Source organism: Octodon degus, unplaced genomic scaffold (genome assembly GCF_000260255.1).
Source record: "Octodon degus isolate 3935 unplaced genomic scaffold, OctDeg1.0 scaffold00194, whole genome shotgun sequence".
In the NCBI taxonomy this organism is placed as follows: domain Eukaryota; kingdom Metazoa; phylum Chordata; class Mammalia; order Rodentia; family Octodontidae; genus Octodon; species Octodon degus.
This window is the reverse complement of record NW_004524770.1, coordinates 103,053-124,439: the sequence shown is the minus strand read 5'-3', so window position 1 is coordinate 124,439 and position 21,387 is coordinate 103,053. Positions and strand designations below refer to the sequence as shown.

At 48.5% G+C, this 21,387-nt stretch overlaps 1 protein-coding gene and 1 pseudogene across 3 annotated transcripts in view; one reads left to right on the top strand and one right to left on the bottom strand.

Moving 5' to 3' along the window:
* Positions 1-12,129, top strand: part of Myt1 (myelin transcription factor 1) — a 34,910-nt gene extending 22,781 nt beyond the window's left edge. For both annotated transcript variants that reach the window (XM_004644128.1, XM_023704304.1), the window contains 7 exons: positions 2,919-2,981; positions 3,402-3,485; positions 6,587-6,808; positions 8,308-8,399; positions 9,027-9,130; positions 11,462-11,605; positions 11,989-12,129. In XM_004644128.1, coding sequence (XP_004644185.1) covers positions 2,919-2,981; positions 3,402-3,485; positions 6,587-6,808; positions 8,308-8,399; positions 9,027-9,130; positions 11,462-11,605; positions 11,989-12,129 — 850 coding nt within the window. The remainder of the gene's footprint in view (positions 1-2,918; positions 2,982-3,401; positions 3,486-6,586; positions 6,809-8,307; positions 8,400-9,026; positions 9,131-11,461; positions 11,606-11,988) is intronic.
* Positions 12,130-18,200: 6,071 nt separating this feature from the next.
* On the bottom strand, positions 18,201-20,956 carry LOC101593026 (annotated as a pseudogene). Its single transcript, XR_001117350.1, has 2 exons — positions 20,902-20,956; positions 18,201-19,175 (listed from the first exon to the last, which is right to left on the bottom strand). The product of XR_001117350.1 is annotated as a small ubiquitin-related modifier 1 pseudogene (transcript).
* Positions 20,957-21,387: the final 431 nt, after the last annotated feature.

Genomic DNA, 21,387 nt, shown 5'->3' with positions numbered 1-21,387 from the left:
ACCTCTGTGAAGAAGAAGGGGAGTGTTGAAGGCCTCAAGGCACCAGAGCTGATTTAGGGCATCAAAGAAATTCCTGGGTCTACATTTCCCACCTGGAAGCCTCTTCTCTGTCCTTCTGTGAAATAGTGCACTACTGCATGTCTTCACCACAGAGGACCGGAGGAGGGCCACTCTCTTTCTTGGAATGAAGAGCATGTTCGCACACTCATTCACCCCTCTGCCACCCTCCTACTCCTGACTGTCCCCTGCTGCTGGGACACTGAGCCCTACAGCCCTGGGTAGACCCTGTTTCCCCTTTCTTCTCTTGCCATTTTTCTTGCATCCCCTGCCCCATTTTCTTTTCCAATTCTGCTGTTTTCTAACTGCTTTCTTCTCATGGTTTTATAACTCAAAAGCCTAAATAATTTTAGAGCCAGCGGTGTATCCATGTGTACCTTGTGGTCCTAAAGTAGATGTTGAGGTCTGCCAGAAGGAAACTCAGCATGATCTGGTCAGAGATGTGGCCTGAGGAGTAGTGGCACCTTGGCAAGACTTAGAGGTGGTGAAGAAGCTTAACCCCAAATATCTACCTCCAACCCTGCGGGCACAATGAGAACAACTGCTCCTCTGATTCCATGAATGCTGTCCTCTCCATGAAAAGTCTCAGCCATGGCAAGGTGTGGCCAGGTGGCCAGCCTGTGTCTGCCTCACTCTGTAGCTCTTTTCTGCCTTGGGTCTCATGCTGGAGGGCCCATCTCCTCGCCGCAGGCCACAGTGGGCAGTCATGGGCGGCACCTCTTGCCTGATGTATTAATGCTTCTTTTGCCCTCTGCCTTCCTCCTTTCTGAGCAAGCATCAGGATAGCTGAGCTGGGGAAGGCAGGGTTCTTTGTTGGTCTCTCTCTTTATGCTGGGTGTGGAGGCTTTTAGATGAGGTGTTTCCTGTATTGTAAGTAGGTCTAAAAAGCATTTACTGTTCTCTGTGTGCCACCGAGTTTAGGAACTGCCTTATGCTCCTCAACTCCCCATGCGTGTGGGGAGTCCAGGTGTACCCACACATCTCTGGGTGTGCAGGGTTCTACACAGGGCAGGGGTAATCTCCCAGCCTGAGGATGGGGTGAGAGTGAGACCCAGTGTGCTGCAATGACAGACTGTGATCCTTGGGTCCAGAATCTTCCTTCTGTTCAGACAAGGTACACAGAAGCAGGTGATGTGAGGGAGTAGAGGGGCTCCAACCCTGCGGGCCACAAGCCAAAAGAAGCACAATGAGGACAACTGCTCCTCTGATTGCATGAATACTGCCCTCTCCTGGACACAACTCTTGGAAAAAATCATTGCATCAGGTCTTGGTGTGGAGTGCAGGACAGCCCACCAATCTTGAGCCAAGTACCTGTGGGAGTCAAAGATCCACCCAAGGCTCGCCAGTGTCTTCAGAAGTGTCTGTACCTCACCACTGCTGACATCAATAGCCCAGAGAGATCACCACCCTGAGTGCCAAGCCTGAGTTCTGCCAGATGCTTCCCTGATACTGATACAAGGAGTCAGAGCCCCAGACCTCTTCCTAAGCTGATGCCAACTAGGAGGGGGGGAAGACCTCTTCAGTTCCCTAGACTTGGGCTTCTAGAGAGCAGAGGCAGATTGATGTTAACACAGCATCCACAGGCTCGCCAGATGATAGGCCAGCAGCACATCCAGTGGATGACAGAGGGGAGGGATGAGGGACCCGAGATACCCTAAGAGGACACTTCAGGAAAACTCCAGAGGGTTGGGGAGAATGTTTCAAGGGGTAAAGCTAGCCCTGTCATGTCAGGGGAGTTCTTTGGTGCTGTGCCCAGTTTTTGTTCTCCAAATAGTTATATTCTCTGTCCTAAAGGCTAGACCCTGCTTCTCATGGCTCAGAGACAGTGGAATCCTCTGGGAGCCTGAAGTGCACAGAGCAGTGCTCTGAGTGGAGGGATGTTTAGATTCTAGCAACAAATGCTTGCCTGGCTTCTGCAGGCTGGCTTCGTCACGAGGGGCAAAGTTCAGAAGAGAAAACAACAACAACAACAACAAAAAAAACAGAGGGCCGGGGAGATGGCTCAGTGGAATAAACACTTCTCTGGCAAGCGCAAGAGTCTGAGTTCAATCCCCAGTTCCACAAAAAAAAAAAAAAAGGTTCAGAAGCGCAGATCCACTGGGGAGACAACCCCCTGCAGAAACAGTGCTCTTCTCCATGCTAACACCTGCAGGGGCTCACACAGGTTTCCTCAGTGGACATTTGGAAGAATGTTTATGGCTCTAATATTGAAGTGTGATTTTTTTGCCACTTTATGTGATACATTCATCAAGCATTTTGAGTATATAAAGTTGGAGTTCTGTGCTTTGTATCTCTTCTCCTTACCTTCTGCTGGTGCTCACTATTGGACTAAAAGCACTGATGTGTGAGTTCCATACTTGCTACAAAGGCCTAGACCAGCAGCATCCAAGTAGCTGGTGATTTGTTCACTTCTCAGCTACTATGAATCCTCCATGTAACCTCCATGACTATGAGAACCAAGTGACTGCAGGTGCTATGTGTGCCATCCTGCGCGCTCATGTCTAAAGTTCAGATATATTCTGAATGCTTCTAGTCCAGGCTAGAACTGTGAAGAAGGCTGAATGAGGAGCCTCTAATCTGTTTAAGATACAGTGGACCCAGCAGTGCTGTCCCTGCTGCCCTGAAGCTACTCTCCTTGAGGCCTTCTGATGGGCTGACTAGATAGTACTTGAGACCCTGAGATGACGCCATAAGACAGTCAGTGATAGCACCAGCAGGTTGTGGCCCATCAACACTGGTGTTCCTCTGCAAAGAGATGCTTAATGATGGCAGATGTTTGGAAGACCATAGGCTCACAAGGACTGAGGTCAGAGGGTCAAACGTCTTCATGGGCACTGGTCTCATCCAGTTTTCCTCTGCAGGTGCCCCACGCCTGGCTGCGATGGCTCTGGCCACATAACAGGGAACTATGCTTCGCACCGGAGGTGTGTGGGGCCCAGGGTAGGGAGGGGGGTTTCTGTCTTAGATAAAGTTCTAAACTTCTGAGTCAGACAATACTGTTGCTTACATGTAGAGCCCTTTTCCATCTCATCTGAATTATTGATGCTTCCAGAATCTGGTCACGTGGCTCTTTGCAGTAAGGTGAAAAGACAGAGGTCAGAGTTAGAGCTCACAGAGGTGCTTTTCACCCTGACTCTGTGGCCCTGTTGTGAAGGCTGTCTCTGCATGTGTATTCTGTTCTGAATCACCAAATAACTAATGATGACTGACTGAGGGATCAGGCTACTCTCCCTTCCTCCCATACCTACTGGGGTTCACATGACCTGAGGGGAGAACAAGAGGAGATAGGTGAAGGAGCTGCTGCTCTGGGACTGAGGGGACACTGTTTTCTATTTCCACAACAGCTTGTCAGGCTGCCCACGTGCCAAGAAGAGTGGACTCAAGGTGGCTCCCACCAAGGATGACAAGGAGGACCCTGAGCTGATGAAGTATGTTGGGTCACATTGGCTCCTTTATTGCTTTGCAGAATTGAGGTTTTTCTTTGTTCTAATTAAAAGCAGAAACAAAAACAATGCAATCTCCTAGATTCCATTTTCATCACAGCCAATCACCAAAATGATCAATGGCAATCCTCATTTTTACAGAAGTGTTTAAACCTGGCACATCAATGCCAGGGTGTTGTAAGTAGGACATGTGTGCTGATCCTTGTCTGGGGTCAGGTCAAAGGTGTTTAGTAGGCTGGTGGAGCCTGAGTGTCCTGTTATCTCAGGGTAGCCACAGGGAACCCACAGGCCTTGCAATACGCATGACAAATAAATACCAGGAAAGATGAGGTGCTAAATCCATCTCTTCTCATTGGGGTGGGGTGAGGGTTGATGTGTCTTCAGTGCTTATGGGTGAACTCTGACTCTGAGTGTAACCTGCTGCAGGGGAACTTGGCACTATTATAAACTTGTTCCCCTGTAGGAACTACTTTCTTGCTCTGCCCACCTGCATGTGGGGCTATACTGTGCCACAGAGGTAAGCAGGGTGACTCTAGCTGATTTGCTTAGGATGGGAGCTGATTTGCTCTGGATATGGGAGTCTTGGAGCTGATACCCAGCAAAGTGGGTGGTGGGTCCCCAAGCAAATGAATAGTGGAAATGATGGCTCAGAGCCATGAGGCCGGCTTCCTCCCTGACTGTCATTTGATGGGCAACGAGAAGATAGACCTTACCTTGCTGAGGGGTAAGTTGGCTCCAACTGTGCCAAGACATCTGCTTGGCCACAGCTCAGCTGAGGGGCCTAACTCAGCAGGCTTAACATTCTTCAGAAGGAGGTATCCCACTTGGTTGTTTGGTCTGATATAATATATTTGATTTTTATAACAAAATAAGAATGAATGCTAAATTATCAATGAAAAATATGTGATTGCTGGCATAATGAGTATAGTAAATGCTGGGGTGGGCAAACAGTGTGTTTCCTCCTGAGAATCTAGGAACTTGTTGGTGATCAGATAAGTGTAATGCCTTTATGGAGTGAGCAAAGATCCTGCTGACAAGGATATTGTGAGTGAGTTGTGCTGCATTTGCAAGTGATTATGATCAAGATCAGCATTTTCCAGATTAACTAGAAAAATGGTTTTCTTCTTTTAAATGTGCTTGCATTTTGCTTTTAAGAAAGCAAGAGTTCTTCAGCCAACTGTAGGTTGTGCCCTTTAAAAATTGTCCAGTGTTGGCAGGATGGAAAAATTTCCTAGTGGCTCCATGGCACTTTCATAGGGCTTCCCCTTAGCCATAAACTTAACCATACTTATAATTGATTATTGCATTTAAGCAAGTGCAGACTGAAGCAGAAACTTTAATGGATCACCAGGTCCTGCTATGAAATGGGCTTCTGTTAGCAGGGATGAGCTGTGGTTTTACAAGATTGCTAAGACAGAGTTCTGTTTTATGATATCTCACATCTGCACCATTTGAGACTAAGCCATGGTTGGAACTTTATGGTGAATCCCAGTTGCTACAACTTTGCAACTGGTTCTAGAGGTTGCGAGGTTCCATGCAGGGGTCAGGAGCTGACGCTTCCCTTGCTCTGTTCACTGTCCCTGGATGTTCATGTGCCCTCAGCCACGCTGCATCTGACCCATGGAGTCCACCTGTGGTCCTTGCTGTCCCAGCCCCATTTCTGACCTCATTGTACAGTTGGCTCCAGGAGACATCAGTTTACCTGAAGAGCTAGCTCAGTGCTCCCTGCATGTCTTGACATGATGTCACCTGACAGTTCTGAAGATTCAGTGCTGGCTTTAAAGAGAGAAACTATGTCTGAGCTACTCTCCATGAATGTGCTGTCAGGGATACCAGTAGTTGCTCCTGGTGAGTAAGAAGAACTCAGATTTAGCTGTACCGACTGATTAAAGTCAGCCTCTCATTTGGGTATTTGATCTTGTGGTGTTAGAGTCTCAGCAGATGTCTCTTCCCAGCCCAAGCCCTCATCTCAGGTGGCTGGGAAATATCTGAGGGGTTGGCCCAAAGCTCACACAGTGTCCCTGAGGTGTTTCTGCCTGGATGAGGATGAAATAACCTTGCTCTGGCACAGTGGACATCTTAAGCTGTCTGAGGACTTGGTGGGCTGGATGAACAAGAAAGGGAGGGAAGGCAAGAGAGGGATGGTACAGATAGAAGAGGAAGCAGAGGTCCAGCTGAGCTGGCAGGAAAGTATCTGCAAGGGCTACCTTAGAGTTAAGCCAGAAGAGCGTGGTAACAGACTGCCCTCACTGACTTCCTACTAGGTGAGATGAGCCTCACCTCACCTCACCCTTTGCAGCAGGAGCTTTTGTTCCCCTGAGGGTGTCTTGCCCTTGACTTCTGTACTACCACAGGCTACTCTGTAAAATGGAGCAGCAGTGCCCTTTGGGGTCCTGTGTGTTTACCAGGAGACAAGTACATAGTCAGAATGTGACAAAAATAGGACTTGCGCTGGTTCCAGGAGAGATGAAACTGAAAGCTTGCAGACTGAGGATTTTATCTTTGGTCATATGTTGTATTCTGAAAGGCCAGGTCTGCAGATCTCACTGGCCTAGGTCCCTCCCTAAGGTGCGAGGACGGAAGCACAAAGAGGACACTACACATAGTGCCTGGAGTGTTTATCAGTCTATATTGGTGCCATTTTCGTGAGAGTTCTTGTTCCTCTTCTTGAACACCTGAAACTAAGGAAGAAGCCATTCTTGGCAAGCCTCCTTGGGAAGGGTGATGGGGGTGTCCATGCCAAATCCCTCACGAGCTCTGTTCTTACAATACCCCATAGGCACCAGGCCATGCATAGCCTTAGCCTAGAGGCTGAGAAATGACAGGTCCCTTTTTCCCCTGAGTTGCCTGGCCCAGAGTGCTCCCATCTGCCTCCTGATTTGCAGGCCTCCACATTGTATAGGGTATGTGAGTCCAGGGGAGAGGAAGGTGACCCTACAGTCCTTGCTGCCATAGGTAAGGCTTTTCCTGAGGCTGTATGACTCATCTCTGCATGTCACAGTGGAGTGACCCAAGTCAGGCTGGGTAAAGTCTCAGTTCCTCCCACTCTGGTGACCCTGAAGTCACCTTGGCCTTTCTATGTCCAGGTGCCCGGTTCCAGGCTGTGTGGGGCTTGGTCATATCAGTGGCAAGTATGCCTCACACAGAAGCGCATCTGGCTGCCCTCTGGCTGCCCGGAGACAGAAAGAGGGCTCCCTCAATGGTTCTTCCTTTTCCTGGAAGTCACTGAAGAGCGAGGGACCCACCTGTCCCACTCCAGGCTGTGACGGCTCTGGCCATGCCAATGGGAGCTTCCTTACTCACCGGAGGTAACTGTCACTGCAGGCCCTGCCATCTCTTCCAGTGAGTAGAGACCCTGGCCTTGGGCTAAACATGGGCCCTGGGAGTGGGAGTAGGGGAGAAATGGGCTTAGCATGACTATGGGCACTGACCTGGAGAGTTACAGAGGTGCTGCTGGTGCCAGATGCGTCTCATGTTTCACCATGTGCCTACACTCACCAGCCTCCTGTCTACCCTGTCTGAGTCCCTCTGGGCCGGCATTAGGCTGGCCACATCTCATGCCTTGCTCCTCCCTTTGGAGTCTCTTTAAACTTTGGGCAGAATCCCCTGCATGCTTTGCAAAGGACCTAGTGGCTAGGTCCTGCCTCTCCCTTTCTTCTATCCTCTTCATCTCTTCCCTCTCTTCTGCTCCCCTCTCTTCCCTTCTCTTTCTCTCTCCTTCTTCTTTTCTTCCTCTGCCTTCAGGATTAAATAGTGCATTCATTCAACAAGAACATTTACTAAGAGCCCATTATGTACCAAGGCCTGGATATAAAGCAGAGAACCAAAGGACAGCCAATTCTTGCCCTTTGGGGGACAGGTGGAGAGAGAGACAGAGAGAGAAAGAGAGGGAAGGAGGGAGGGAGAGAGGGAGAGAGGGAGAGAGGGAGGGAGAGAGAGACTATAAGCAAGTTAGTGAATGGTGAATGGTGGTCAGGGCTCTGGAGAAAGCAGCAGGGAGGGGCAAAGAGGCCTCTTGAGAGGTTTCCAGCCACATGTCCCAGTTGACTGGGGGAAAGACTATGGGCAAGGAAGACCTGGGAAGGGCCTGGCTCATGGCCAGAGAGGAGCAGAGCTGGAGCTAGGGTTTAACCCACTGTCTCTGGCGGGGAGCAGGGAGGAGATGGGGGCTCACTTGGGTAGCTGGGATGGCCATAGGCCACAGCCACAGAGGAGGCTGCTGGGACCAGGGATGACAAGTGGAGGAGCCCTTCTCTGCCTTCCTGAACACCTCTCCCTTTGCTTTAATGTTTACTCATTAAAGGTTAATGGCACAGTGGACATTTGGTGCAGATTAAGTCACTGCACCAAAATAAGATCATGCCTGAGCATCTGTATTTGATGGGTTGCATTGCTAGAGGATCTCAGGGTCAGATTATGGAGCTCCTTTGGGAACTCTGCCTGTGTGGACCTCAGAGCTCAGAAGGACCAGTGCATAGAACAGTGATGCCCTGGTCCCTCAAGCTCTTGGTGGGGCAGCCATGGCTGTGCCAGACAGGGTGGCCTCTGAGGGGGTACCTTCCAGGTGCTTTCACATCCAGACCATGGCCTCTTACTCTCCAGGATGGGTAGGCAGCTGATGAGGAGCAGTCCCATCATAGAAGGCCCTCAGGGTCTCCTAGATGCAGGGGATGTACTTTGGACTGGCCATAGCATAACCTGGACTGGCAACAGTGTATGGTCCTAGACTGGTCATGGTATGTGACCCTGGATTGGCCCATAGATTGTGTCTCTGGACTGGTCAGTGATGTGTGATCTCTACTTTCAGTTTGTCTGGTTGTCCCAGAGCAACTTTTGCTGGAAAGAAGGGAAAACTCTCAGGGGATGAGATTCTTAGCCCGAAGTTCAAGACCAGCGATGGTAAGGATATTCTTCTGGGCTATCCCTATTTACCAGCCCTTCCCTGTCCTGGTAGAAAGATGGGAAACCAAGCCCCAGGAGTTATGACTTAGGGACAGGGCTAAAAACGTGACCAGTCTTTTTGTCCTGAGCCCATAGACCTGTGAGCCTTGATTCTGAAGCTGTTATTGACTATGCATGGGACTTTGCCCTGTATTGAGTAGTTATTTTTGTGTTGATCTGAGGATTTGGTGGCCACTGGCATGAAAGAGCCCAGAGCACCTCCAGAAATCATGTCCCCAGAAGCTTGTGGTGGTGTGGCTCACTCCCACCTAGGCAAAGACCCTCAGCATTTTGGGACACGTCTCCCCCTTGATCTCAGCAGTTAACACTTCTCGGAAGACCTGTGCCTCCCACTGGAACCCAGGCCAGGAGACAAACTGTAGTTTGTACAGTCTTCATCTCAGTTTCCAAGACAGACTTCCCAGAGTGAAGTGTGAGATTCATGCCCAAGACAGGAGCTCAGAAACCATGGAGGAAGGTCTCTGCAACACAGGGACCCCCTTTCACCTTGAAAGGAGGCCTGAACCCTACTTGCTGGTCTGGGCTTCATGCCACAACCCCAGCTGAAGCTTCTTTCTGGGGCAGTGTTGGAGAATGATGAGGAGATCAAACAGCTGAACCAGGAGATCCGAGACCTGAATGAATCCAACTCAGAGATGGAAGCCGCCATGGTGCAGCTGCAGTCCCAGGTGCGTAGAATCTCTCTGGCCCTGGTCCTACACTTCTGTCCAGAGGCCATCTTGGCACTGTGTGATGAGTGAGTTTCATTGCCCAGGGACTGAGCTGTTTGAGAGAGCAGTACTCAGGAGGTGATGTTGTTGGTGGGATCTTACTCCAAGGCCTGCAGTTCAACTGGACCAGTCCATCAGGGCTAGGGCCCATCTAGTACTAATCATCCTCTCTGTGTTTCTGCTTCAGTTAGTGCTGGTGGCTTGTCAGTGTGGTGTTTGGGCCTGGATAAAGACAGGGCCCACACACAGCTGCACACCAGCAAGGTGGCCTGCACAGCTCTAACTCCATATGCTTTTCCAATACTGATGATTGAACTAGAACCTTTGGCTTTTGTGGTTGTTTGTTTGTTTTGCGGAACCAGGGATTGAACTCAGGACCCTACGCTTGCCAGGCAGGTGCTTATTCTGCTGAGCTGTCTCCCAGGCCCTGGCTTTTGTGTTGATCTAAATCCCTGGTCCTCTAATTTTGAAACAGGGTCCCACAGAGTTGCCCAGGCTGGGTTCAAGCTTGTAATTTTCTTGCCTCAGTCTCACCCAGTACCGGAATTTTAAGTATTCACCCTCACCCTCACACCTGGCTTTTGTTCTTCTATCTTCCTTATAAACTGGAGGTAAGAGCAGGTTCTGTCCCTTTCGTTGATGGTTGAGGACTTCTCTGAGTAAAGCTTTTGCACAAATACCTGGCTACAGCACATATGTCGTGAGCACAGCTGCGGCTCTGTGACAGGGTTATGTACTACTTAAATGCATGAGTAATACTCTTCCCCAAAAGGAGCATTTGGTATTAGAAAAGATGCAGGAAAGGCCTTACTTTGAAAACAAAAAGTTGTGGAGCCTATAGCTATTGACTGGGATCAAGAATAAAGCAGGTAGCCTGGGAATAGTGCCCCCTTGTGGGTAGAGAAAGGACACAGGGATAAGAAGATGATCAGTCTTCAGAAGCAGCAGATGCTGGACACGTTTCAGGTCCACGTGCTGCTCTGTTCTTTCTCCCCAACAAACAGGCTCACCCCACCTACTGCTGCTCAAGAGCCTGGATAAAAATAGCACGTGAAGCTCAGGTAGGATTTTCACTGTGTGCTCTAGTATTAATGCAGCATTCGCCAGGTTCACAGGAGGTAACAATGACATCCTCTCTCTGTCCCCCAGCAAGTGTGAGTGTACATGTGTGAATGTAACTCTTCCCTCTCAGAGTCTCCAAGGCCCTTATCAGGGTCAGTCACCTTGGGACAGCACTTCTTATTTCTCTTTATTTGATAAGACCAACTTTCAAGAGTTAGGTGTGGTAGTTTCAGCTACTTTGTCCCTGCTTCCCTGAGTTCATGTGAGCTTGTAGTTTGAAAACCAGTTTAGGTAACACAGCAAGACTCTATCTCAAAACCCAGCCAAGCCAAACCAAACCAAACCAAGGCAATCCAAGCTAACCCAAATTTACCCTTTAAATGACAGATTGACACTTTTTCCATAGTGTCCTTTCGGAAGGCCCTGGCCATCCCCTTGAGGGAGTTTGGTGAGTTATGGTGGCTGCAGAAAGGGACCCACACACACACATAGTCCTTTAAAGCCACAGGCTTATACCAGATGACAGGAGTGTGTTTGCCACTCACTCCCCCTCCTGCACAGCCACCTAAATGGATTCATGATACCTGCCTAGTTCCACATATTGCCCTTATGCGAGCTCAGCCTCTGCCTCAGGGTTCACTGGAGTTGCACAGTCATACCTGGACTGTCTCTTAACACCAAAGATCTCAGAGGCAGTACAACATTGTACAGGCTCAGGGGTAGGGTATAGAGGGGAAGAGACTTTCCTGTCTATGACCTAGAGGCCATGTGCTTGGGAGGCTACTGAAGCAGTGTGTTGGTCTTTTTGGTGAAGGGGCACCTAATACTCTTAAGGTGGATATCATTGTTACCATCTTACAGACAGGAACAGGAAGCTTGGTGGAGCTAAGAGTGCAGTTAGTGTGGGCTGGGACTGAGCCTAGGGTGCCACAGAGTCAGTCTGTGTCCTCACTTTGCTCCTAGGATAGGAGAGGCACAGTGAGCCCTGGCCAAGTGCGGTCTTTTCAGGGTTCAGGTTATTTCCAGAGGACAGTGCTTCCTCTATGCCAGGGCCAGGCCCTGCCCACTCCCTCCCTTGAGACAAGGACCCCATAGGGATGCCGGCCTCTCCCTCTTTGCCTATCCCTGCACCCTGTCCTCTCCCAGAGAGATGTGAGGTGTGACCAGTACATGCCCAGTAGGATGGGGCCAAGGGCAAGTGGCACTTCCCACCTCTCTCTGGCCCAGATCTCCTCCATGGAGAAAAACCTGAAGAACATCGAGGAGGAGAACAAGCTCATCGAGGAACAGAATGAAGCCTTGTTTCTGGAGCTGTCTGGGCTGAGCCAGGCCCTCATCCAAAGTCTCGCCAATATTCGCCTTCCACACATGGTAGGCACCTGCTCTGGGGATTCTCTGGAGAGCAGGGAGGGCAGGTGCCCCTTCTACCTCTGCTTCTGGGTCTTGCTGGAAGGACCCTTTGCTCCTTTGGGGGTTCCCTGTGCACTGAATGGCCTGGCAGCTGTTGGCGCAGGGGACTGAGCTCCCTGAGTAGCTCATGGATCTAAGCAAGTTTGTTTTGGTGGCAGTGAGTCAGTTACTGGTGTTGCTACAGACAGAAATGCTTATGGGTGTTTGGGAGTGGGGGACGGGACAGCTGACAGAATTTCTCATCATGGGTGGAGTGGGGATGGAGGCTGATGTTTTTCTACTGGTTTCCCCTGCATGTGGCCCATTGCATGGATAGGGCTGGCTAACCTGGCTCTGTTTCCTAGGAGCCAATTTGTGAACAGAATTTTGACGCCTATGTGAGCACCCTCACCGACATGTACTCCAACCGGGACTGCTACCAGAACCCTGAGAACAAGGGCCTCCTGGAGACCATAAAGCAGGCTGTGAGGGGCATCCAGGTCTAGGCTGCCACACGCCGAGAGGACCCACCTGGCTCCAGTGTTTACCTCCCTCACCCTGCTACAGGAGGCGGGGACCTCTAACTCACAGTGACTTCTAGTTGCAGGCTGGGTGTGGTCTCAGGCAGGTTTGTCCAAAGGGTGCCTGGAAATTAGTGTCTCCCCTGATGCGCCTCCAGGCCCAGGCCTCTTCACAGGAGCGCTGGGGACACTGAAGTATTACAAAGCAATTTATTTTTGTTTTCTGAAAAAAATCTGAAGAGCAGCTCAAAGTCTCCAGTGGAAGCTCATGGACAAGGTTCTCAGGGAAGTTTTGGAGTTTGCAACCGCAGTATTTCTTTGTTTGTTGAGGCTGAAAGGGCAGCCTCAGGCTTGGTAGCCAGGGGTCTGTGCCTGGAGGACATGCCTGGGTCTGTATGTCTGTGGTCAGTGAGGCCCATGTGGCAAGTGTGTTTTCTGTTTTCATTTAATTCAGTTTTGTGTTAGGATGGGACAAACTCTGTTTCAGAGGTGAAATTAGGAGTAGGCCTTCCAGAGACAGTCCCACAGCTGCAAGCACCCAGCCTACTTAGCTCGTCTCCTATCTATAGTAGCTGGCACCCCGAGGCTCTGCAGACCTGTGTGGCTTGAGTTCCCTCTCAAGTTGTAGCCTTCAGGCCCAGGTCTGCCCGGGTCCACCCAGGTCACTGAGTTGCCTCTGTCCTGGTTGTGGCTGGGCTTGTTCTGTGTCAAAGGTGGGGACAACATCTATGAGGTCAGAGGTGAATTCCTCATGGGAGACTGCTGAGGCTTCACTTCTGTTTAGATCATTCAAGATGCAAAAGAAAAGATAAATTTTAATTTAATGTGTTAAAAACACAATGTTCCTACCATGTAAATAGAGTCCAAGTCAACTGTGACTGCAATTACGAATTAGTATTTAAAAGTAGAGAAATTGCACTTCCTGGAAGACATTGAAAGTAGTTAGTTTAATTATTCTGTAAATTATTTAATTTTGTCAAGATGTAAGTATTTATATTCACACCCTCTTATGTTAATGTTTGCTATTTATTTAACATTTTTATTTATTAATTTTTTTATGATGTCAACTAGACCCCACACTAAGGCACCATAAGAGTGAAATAAGGGAAAACAAAGCAAAAGTAATTATTTGACTATAAGATAGGCCACAAAAATCTTGATATAACTTCTAGTTATAATTTTGATGCAACCAACTTATTTTTTATATATTTTGTTATTTATTCTTTTAATAATGGAATTTTTAAAAAAGTATTTTATAACCGAGGAATTTTGATAATTTGGGGATTTTTTTTCTTCCCCTTGGTCCAATGGAGAGAAAACTATCTTGATTTTCTTTTACCTTTTTGGGTTCCTTTCTTTCAGCCACAACAGCAGGTGGAATTTTGTATTTATTATTATTTAAGTGTAGCGCAGCTGTGTGTGCTCCTGCGTGTTTCTCGTGTTATGTTCGTGGCAGTTCTCCTGGCTGAGTCCCATTGCTGTGCAGGAGCGCCAAACAGGGGCCCAAAGTCAGGGCCACACTGCTTGGGCTCCTGGCAGCCCTGATACTGTGACCCTCCTTCCTCAGGAAACGCACTGGACCCACAGCACTTCGTTTGTGTTTGGAGGGTGATTTCCTAATAAAAAAAATCTGACTGTGAATTGGTGCCATAGTCTGCTCCTCGCCCTCTGGGAGTATGTGGGTGGTGGTCAGGATGGGATGGCCATCCCATCCCAGAAACCACAGGTGCTCCTTCCCCAAGTCAGCTCGGCCAGTATCTCTTTCTGGAGCTACCTTCCCCCAGATGTGTTCTATAAGGTCTCTGTCACTGTGTGCTGCCTTGCCCCATGAAATCAGGCAAATATAAATCAGAGTTCTTCCTGGGGTTTACTCTTGGGTCAGGGAGGAAAGTATCCCTTCTGGGACTGTTAGACTGGGCTATGTAATGCCTCTGCACCATCTCTCTAGCCACACGTAAGGGATAGTTCAGACCTTTTGGAGGGAGTCAGGGCTGGGAAACAAGATGAAAGTGACGGGAGGGAGCACCCTGATGAATGCTTCCACAGAATCTGGATTCAGCTGTGCTGAAGGACAGGCCATTTTGGACTTCTCATTTACTCCAGGTAATGGGGCTCTCTCTCTCTCTCTCTCTCTCTCTCTCTCTCTCTCTCTCTCTCTCTGACAAAGTGCATTGACTTTTTGATTTTTCCGAGGCAACTCTTCATTGTTACACTTTTGTATCATGTCTCCCAGGTGAGGTGTCTAGTCACATTTGACCTAAAATGAACTGTCACTATGACTTTTTTAGGAATTTGGCTCTGATGGCACACATTGAGCTACCTCCTGCATGAGGTGACGGGACCTACCTTCAGTGCTAAATTCTTAGAAATTCTGGGCTCCATTTCTAGCCTTTGTTCCAGTTAGAAATGGTCAATATATGAGGGGAATCTGCTATGTCCAGAGAGGGCAGAGCAGGTACCCACACATAATAGTGGGGTGACGCAGAACCTGGGAAACTGTGAGGAGAGCTCTTGCAGGTTGTCTTTAACCCCACTTGGGACAGGGGACCTGTGGTCTGGAATTGCATGACAAATGCTGGAATGTAAGCCTGGGCTTGAGAAGGGCGATTCTCTGTGACCCTGCTGCAAGCTGAAGTGAAAGAATTCTGGAGGCCTGAGAGTTGCTCAGATCATGTGGGCTATGACAACTCTTGCTGGTGACAAGGAACAAAGCTGCTTGGGCTTGCTGTGGTTACCTGGTGGAGGTGAGGAGCTGAGGTCAGCATGGTAGAGGAGTGAGACAATACTGAGTTTGTCCCCATGTGGGGCAGCCAGCCAGGGTTCAGTTTCTTAGTCCTGCCCCCAGCCCTGCTCATGGTCATTGCTCCTTTGGCTTTTGAAGGTCTGTCAGGGCTGTTGTCCATCCTGACCTTGAAGCTGCCTAGGTTAGGCCCCTCAAACCAGAGCCTCTTCCTAATGACACCCAGGCATGGATGCAAGACTTATTTTAAAGCTTCCAGACAATTCCCAAGAGCAGAGACAGAACCACTGATGTGTGGGAAAGGGTGTGAGGTACAGATGTTAGTGCTCATTAGCAGCAAGCTGTTCTGGGGTCTGACGACTTATCAGTCTACCTTTGCTCTCTGTGCAACTCCTAGCTGGCCTAAAGAGCTGTGACATGGTGTGGGCGGGAAGAGGGCCCCTTAGGGCAGCACAACAGCTGTAGCTGAGTGTGCACCAAGGGCATGGAGGGCTTCTGAAGTGGGGATGGTGTGCAGAGGTCACATCCCAGCAGAGATCTCTGCTCATAAGTAGAGGACTGGTCAACAAATGAGGAAAGAGCAAAAAACCCAGTCGTGGGTGGGTTTCAAACAGTCCTGGACTGGCCCCAGGTTTTCTGCCCAGGCCCAAGGCTAGCACTGACAAAGCTGACCCAGCAGGCAAGCACTGAGGGCTATGGCAGTGTGGGCAGGGGCAGAAGGGGTCTTCTGGAGGATCTCTAAAGATTTCTGAGGGGTGTTGGAGAAGGGGATGCCTGTAGCAGAGGAATTTTGGTCTTTTAAAGTCTCTCACATATTAAGGAGACTGCTTTGATCCTACATGACCTTTGCATTTCCCAAACTCTGTTTCCCCAACAGATTCTGGAAGAATTCTGGAAGCTACAGGGAGCCTAGACTTGGGGTTCTGAGTCCTTCATGTCTTTCAGATAAATGTGCTCAGCCTTCATTCACTGTGATTTCTAGGCTTCTGAGATTGAGTTGACTAGATACATCAGGCCTGGGCTTGTAAGTGGCTCTGTGGGACAGAGATGCGTGGCAGCCCCTCCATCCTTGAGAAGATGGTACTGTGGCTGTTCATGATGCTAGAAAGCTGCACAAACCTACAGATAACAGTAGTGTGAGCTGATTATCCATGAGAAGATACTCCCCTGTGTGGAAGGGTTGGCTGGGCCACCAGCTTGCTGGGAGTCAAGGTAGAGTGCCTTGTAGTCACTAGTATATGTTCTCCCCTGGTTTACTTTTGGTCTGAGACTGCTATCCATAGATAGGCCTTCTCTCCTCACTTTCAGATCCTCTCTTTGGCCCGTTACAGAGAACAAAACTCAAGGCTTTCTCCTGAGAGAGAGAGGCAAGTGTTCCATTGGCTCCCAGGGTTAGGGCAGGGATCTAGAGTGTCTGCTGGTTTCTGAAAGTTCTTTCCACCAGTTATGTCTGTCCCAGCATTTGTCCATCTCCAGAAGAACCTTCTGCTGCCAGTTCCTGGGGGTTGTGGGATATGGACTGCATTGGTTCTGAGCTTCTTATACTTTGGCTAGAAAACAGTGTTTTGTGTCTCCTGGGCCATTGATCTCACACCTGTAAATTCTCTGGTTTCTGAATTCTATCTCCCTTTTCCTGCCAATTTATACCTTAAAAGCTGGAGAGAGAGAGAGAGAGAGAGAGGGAGGGAGGGAGGGAGGGAGGGAGGGAGGGAGGGAGAGCACTTTCAGTAGAGATGTGAACTCCTGCTTTTTTTTACTTTGATGTTATACTCGGAGGTGATGAGTGCAAGACTGCCTCCCAGGCAAAGGGGAATCCAACTCCATCTGCGTTACCCCATGAAGTTCAGGTAAGACTTTCCTGTTAGCTCCCAGGGCTGCTTATAGGGGCCCTGGCAGAACTGTGCTGCAGGCTGCTGGGATTAGGCTCTTGCCTCATGCCTACCTTGTCCCGATCCTGGCTGCTCTCACTATCATTGCCTCAACATTTTCCTTTCAATGTCTGTAATGTGCCAACCTCCATGAGTGCTGGCTCATCCAAAGCCTGGCCTTTCTTCTTTCCCAAATTCTGTGTCTCTATACAGCTGCCTTTTGGTGCTCCTTTAGGGGCTGCCCTAGCCCACGTTCTGACATCCTCCTTTTCATCTCTGATGATGTCTGCCGTATATAGAGAGCTCCATAACATTTCATAACCCCAACATTTCCAGCTCTAGCACCTCATGGTGTTCTGCTTAGTGCCCCATTGGTATGTAGTTTGGTGACCACACAGTCACTGACTGTTCCCAACCTAACCCTTCCTTTGCCAAGCAAGGCACTAACTCCGAACTTATGGTTTCATGGCACATAACTGTGCCTACATAGATTGACAACCCAGTAATATGTGCCACCTGAACAGGTCAACTGGGAAGCAGCCCCAAAGAATAGAGGAAAAATGGATAGTTAAGGGGTCCCTTGGAAAGCAGTGCAGGCATAAGTGTGTAGGGTATGTATAGGGTACGTGCACACTGTGTAAATCAGAGACTCCTAAACTCAAGGGAACCTTTCCCAGTAAAGGGAGGGACAGTTGAGCTGAAGTGTCTGCTCATGCTAACTTGGGCTCTGACAGCTAACAGTAACCCTGGAATCTTGTGGGCCAGTGCAGACCTTGAGGAGCACACCTGCACCTCCCCGAATTTGTAAGAGATGGAATGACTTCAGCCCTGTAGAGCTAGGCTGGAGTACCCACCACTCTGAGTGTTAGGGGCTTTGCAGGGCACAGAGGAGCCTGCATAGCCTTACTCTGCTCCTGGGACCCCAGGAAGGAAAACCTGAGCAGGAAAGTGCAGCCAGCTCTCCAGCACCTGCCAGTGAATGCCCTGCTCTGGACCCACTTATTCCTGCTCCATGGGCACTTTTTGCTGCATTAGACACTTTTATCTGTTACTTTCACATCCTGTCCAAAGTATTATTCTTATCTTGAATTCTGCTATAGTTCTCAGTACAAGTTGTCAAAATAGCACTTTAATTTTTTTTTTACAAATATTGTTTATTTTAATGAAGCTGGTACACACTTGTCCATTTAAAACCCATATCCCGGGCTGGAGAGATGGCTCAGTGGTCTAAAGCACCTACTTGAAACAAGCTTGGCAAAGCACAGGGACCGCGGTTCGATCCCCCAGCACCACATGCCAGCCAGCCCCGCCCCCTGGTGGGCTGAGCTGGCCCCACACACACACACAATAAATAAATGTAATAAATAAAAATAAATAAATAAAAAATAAATAAAAAAATAAAACCCATATCCCAGGCCAGAAAGTACAAACAAAATCAAAAGGAGCAGTGTTCTATTATACATACATCTGCGTGAGTAACTTTATTAATTTTGAATGAAAATTAACTTTTCTGGGATCTTCTGACAAGATCTTTTTAAATCTTAAAACTGCTTTCTCTTCAGTGAAGCTACCCTTGGAGTTGATCAATCTCTCACCATCTCTGTTATCTGGACATGAAAGCTCATGTTTCTCTTCTTTTTGGTCCAGACCCTCAGATTTTAAGCTTCAAGTTAAGGAAAGGTCATTTTTCCACAGTTCGGTTCTCTGAAAAACTTCTACCTCCCACTGAAAGTTATAGTCCAGGAGTGAAGCAATCACAAGCTCGAACTTCAGGGCCACCTGAAAAGCCACGAACTTCAGGGCCACCAGGAACAATCGCACGGGTCGACCTTATGATCACAAGCCTGAAAATGCACAGTCCTGAAATCTGCAGCCTCTTTGTGCACACATTAATTTTTAAAATGCAGAAGACAATGTGAAGAAAACTGAGGTTTGATCACCAAAAAATCAGCATGATGAAAACAATGAATAATGAGCACTAGAATTCAAATTACTGGATGTTTTAAAGAGATGGGATGCCAGTTTTCATTTCCATTTTGAACACCACATTACAAAAGAACTATTTTTAAAAAATAAAAAAGGATTGAGGGAAAAGAAAAAGAATAAAAAGAATATCTAAATCGTTGAATGACCCCCCGTTTGTTCCTGATAAACTTCAATCACATCTTCTTCCTCCATTCCCAATTCTTTTGGAGTATGATTATCAGCAATTCTCTGACCTTCAAAGAGAAACCTGAGTGAATTCATTGGAACACCCTGTCTTTGACAGTATGATTCTTTGAGTTTCTTGAGATGTGTTGTCATTTTCACTTTGAAGTGAATCTCACTGCTATCCTGTCCAATGACTTTGAGTTTAATGTATTCGCCTTCCTTCTTATCCCCCAAGTCCTCAGTTGATGGTTTTGCCTCCTCACAGCACAACACTACAGAGGAAGCGACTTCCAGCAGTTTAATTTGATGATGTCCAGGTCTAAAGATTGTGAAGAGCCATTTGCCACCCACTCATCAAGTTATAATGACCAAGCATATTTGCTTATGAGTTCCACCTGTGACCTGTGGGACCCTCAACTACAGGCTGCTAATCTGAGACCCTATCAGTCACCAAACCGAGATTGGCTCCATAAAAGCTGCCTCTACTCCCAACCCACAAACAAGCCTGACCTGGCTCAGCTCTGAGTAGCTACAGGAGAGAAATAAGGACCAAGTGAGCTCCACCCATTTTCATATGTACAGGCTTCTTTCATCTCAACTTTCTGGATAGAGACTCTAGGATTGTCTACTTCACACAGATGGAAACAGCACAGGAGGTTTCTCCAGATCACAGAGAGTTGTTATGCTTATGGGTTTACTCACAAGCCCCTAACTCCATGGCTGGTGCCTCAGTTGCCAAGTGGGGATGCCCCTGGGGGCTGTCTCTCCAGAAGGAGGATGTGATACCATATCTGCCGGATTACCTGCAAAATAGGTCAAAGGGCTTCAGGGCCAGCCTTGATTCCCTGGGGACATCTGGCTGGGTGTGGGGACAGGATGGTGGTGTCTTTCTTTATAACTCTTCTCTATAACAGTGGACCACAGGAGAAATGAGGAGCTGCCATGGTCCCTAGGCCAGTGGAGACCCTGGGTGCAGTAGATAGAACTCAGCTGGTTTGCCTCTGTTCAGTAGAGTTGGCAAGGAGTCCAGGCTGATGTCCTTGTCTCTTGGTTGACCTGGCCAGTCTCCAGGACAGGTGGGGTTAGCTAGAAACATCAAGATCTCCCTGAAATGCAGGTAGTTTCTCTAGCCCATGTAGAGAATGATACACTGAGTGAGAAGAGTTATAGAGAAAGCCCAGAGGGTGGTCAAGAGATGCTCCCTAGTGGATTTTCATTGGACCTGAGGGAAGTGAGGGCCAGCCTATGTTTGTTCTGAGCAGGGCCAGGGAGGCTGCTGTGAAGGTGAAGATTGGGGGCTGGAGGTGGGCTACAGCAGGGCCAGGGCAGAGTGGAGGAGCAAGAGAAGAGCAGGGTTCAGGCACAGCCATATTCCAACTGTGTGAGATGTGAAATTCTAGAGTGTGAGCAGCAGGGTTACCTTAACAACTTGTTTTCTAGCTTATTGTTGGCTTAAGGTCCCCAGTTATAGAGTCTTATTACATTAGCCCTGTACTCCTTGTCCAGAGCAGGATTGACCATTGTAGACAAACCACACATTGTACTGAGTGCATAGGGGGATAGAAAAAGGTCAAAGGGCTTCAGGGACAGCCTTGATTCATTGGGGATGTCGGACTGGATGTGGGGACAAGATAGGGGGTGTCTTTCACAAGGTGTCTCTTCACTCAGAAGAGACTTAGCACTGGGCTGTCTGGGAGGATTCAACTTGGAGCTAGCCTCTTAACACCTGGCATCTCAGTGCTTCTCCCAGTTCCTGGCACCCCCTCATACAGGCAGTGGGCCCAGGTCACCACCACTTCTGACATTCCAACACTTTCAAATCTGCCTTCCTTTCTCTTCACTTACCATCTGTGGTGGCTCCTATACTCAGTTGAGAGCCAAACCTGATGTTTATCCATGGCTAGGCTACTACCAGAGTTTGGAGTCACAAGCCAATGCCCTTTTTTCTGTACTCATAAGTCTGGATGCCACCCACTCGTGTCCAGGGAGTGGACTCACCTGTTGGCATAAGATTCTGCAGGTTAGGCAAGCTGCAGGCAGCAGTTTCTGGCATGAACCCTATTTCCTCAAGGCAACATTCCCCCTTGAGTTTCCCTTTGACAATTCCCTAGAGACAGGGAGGAATGGTCTAGGGTTGGGGAGAAGGACTCTAAGTTCTTGTCAGTGGCAGCAGTGTCATTGAGATCTTGGGTTCTACCTCCAAAGAAATGTCACTCCCTAGAGCAGCTCTGCCTCTGTGTCCTAACAGCCTTGGGGCTTGATCTGACACCAGCATCAGCAAAACCTCCAAAGATAGATGTGTGTAGTTCTGATATAGGCCCAGCTCAGGGAATATAACTGACACTTTTAGATCCACTTCCAGTGTGTATACATACTTAACTTTTTATTAAAGTGGTTTAAGATGAGAGCATATTTTTAAGAACCCTTTTCCAACCATTCTGCACATTGATCTCACCAGCGTTTCTGGTGAATGCTCATCAAGAT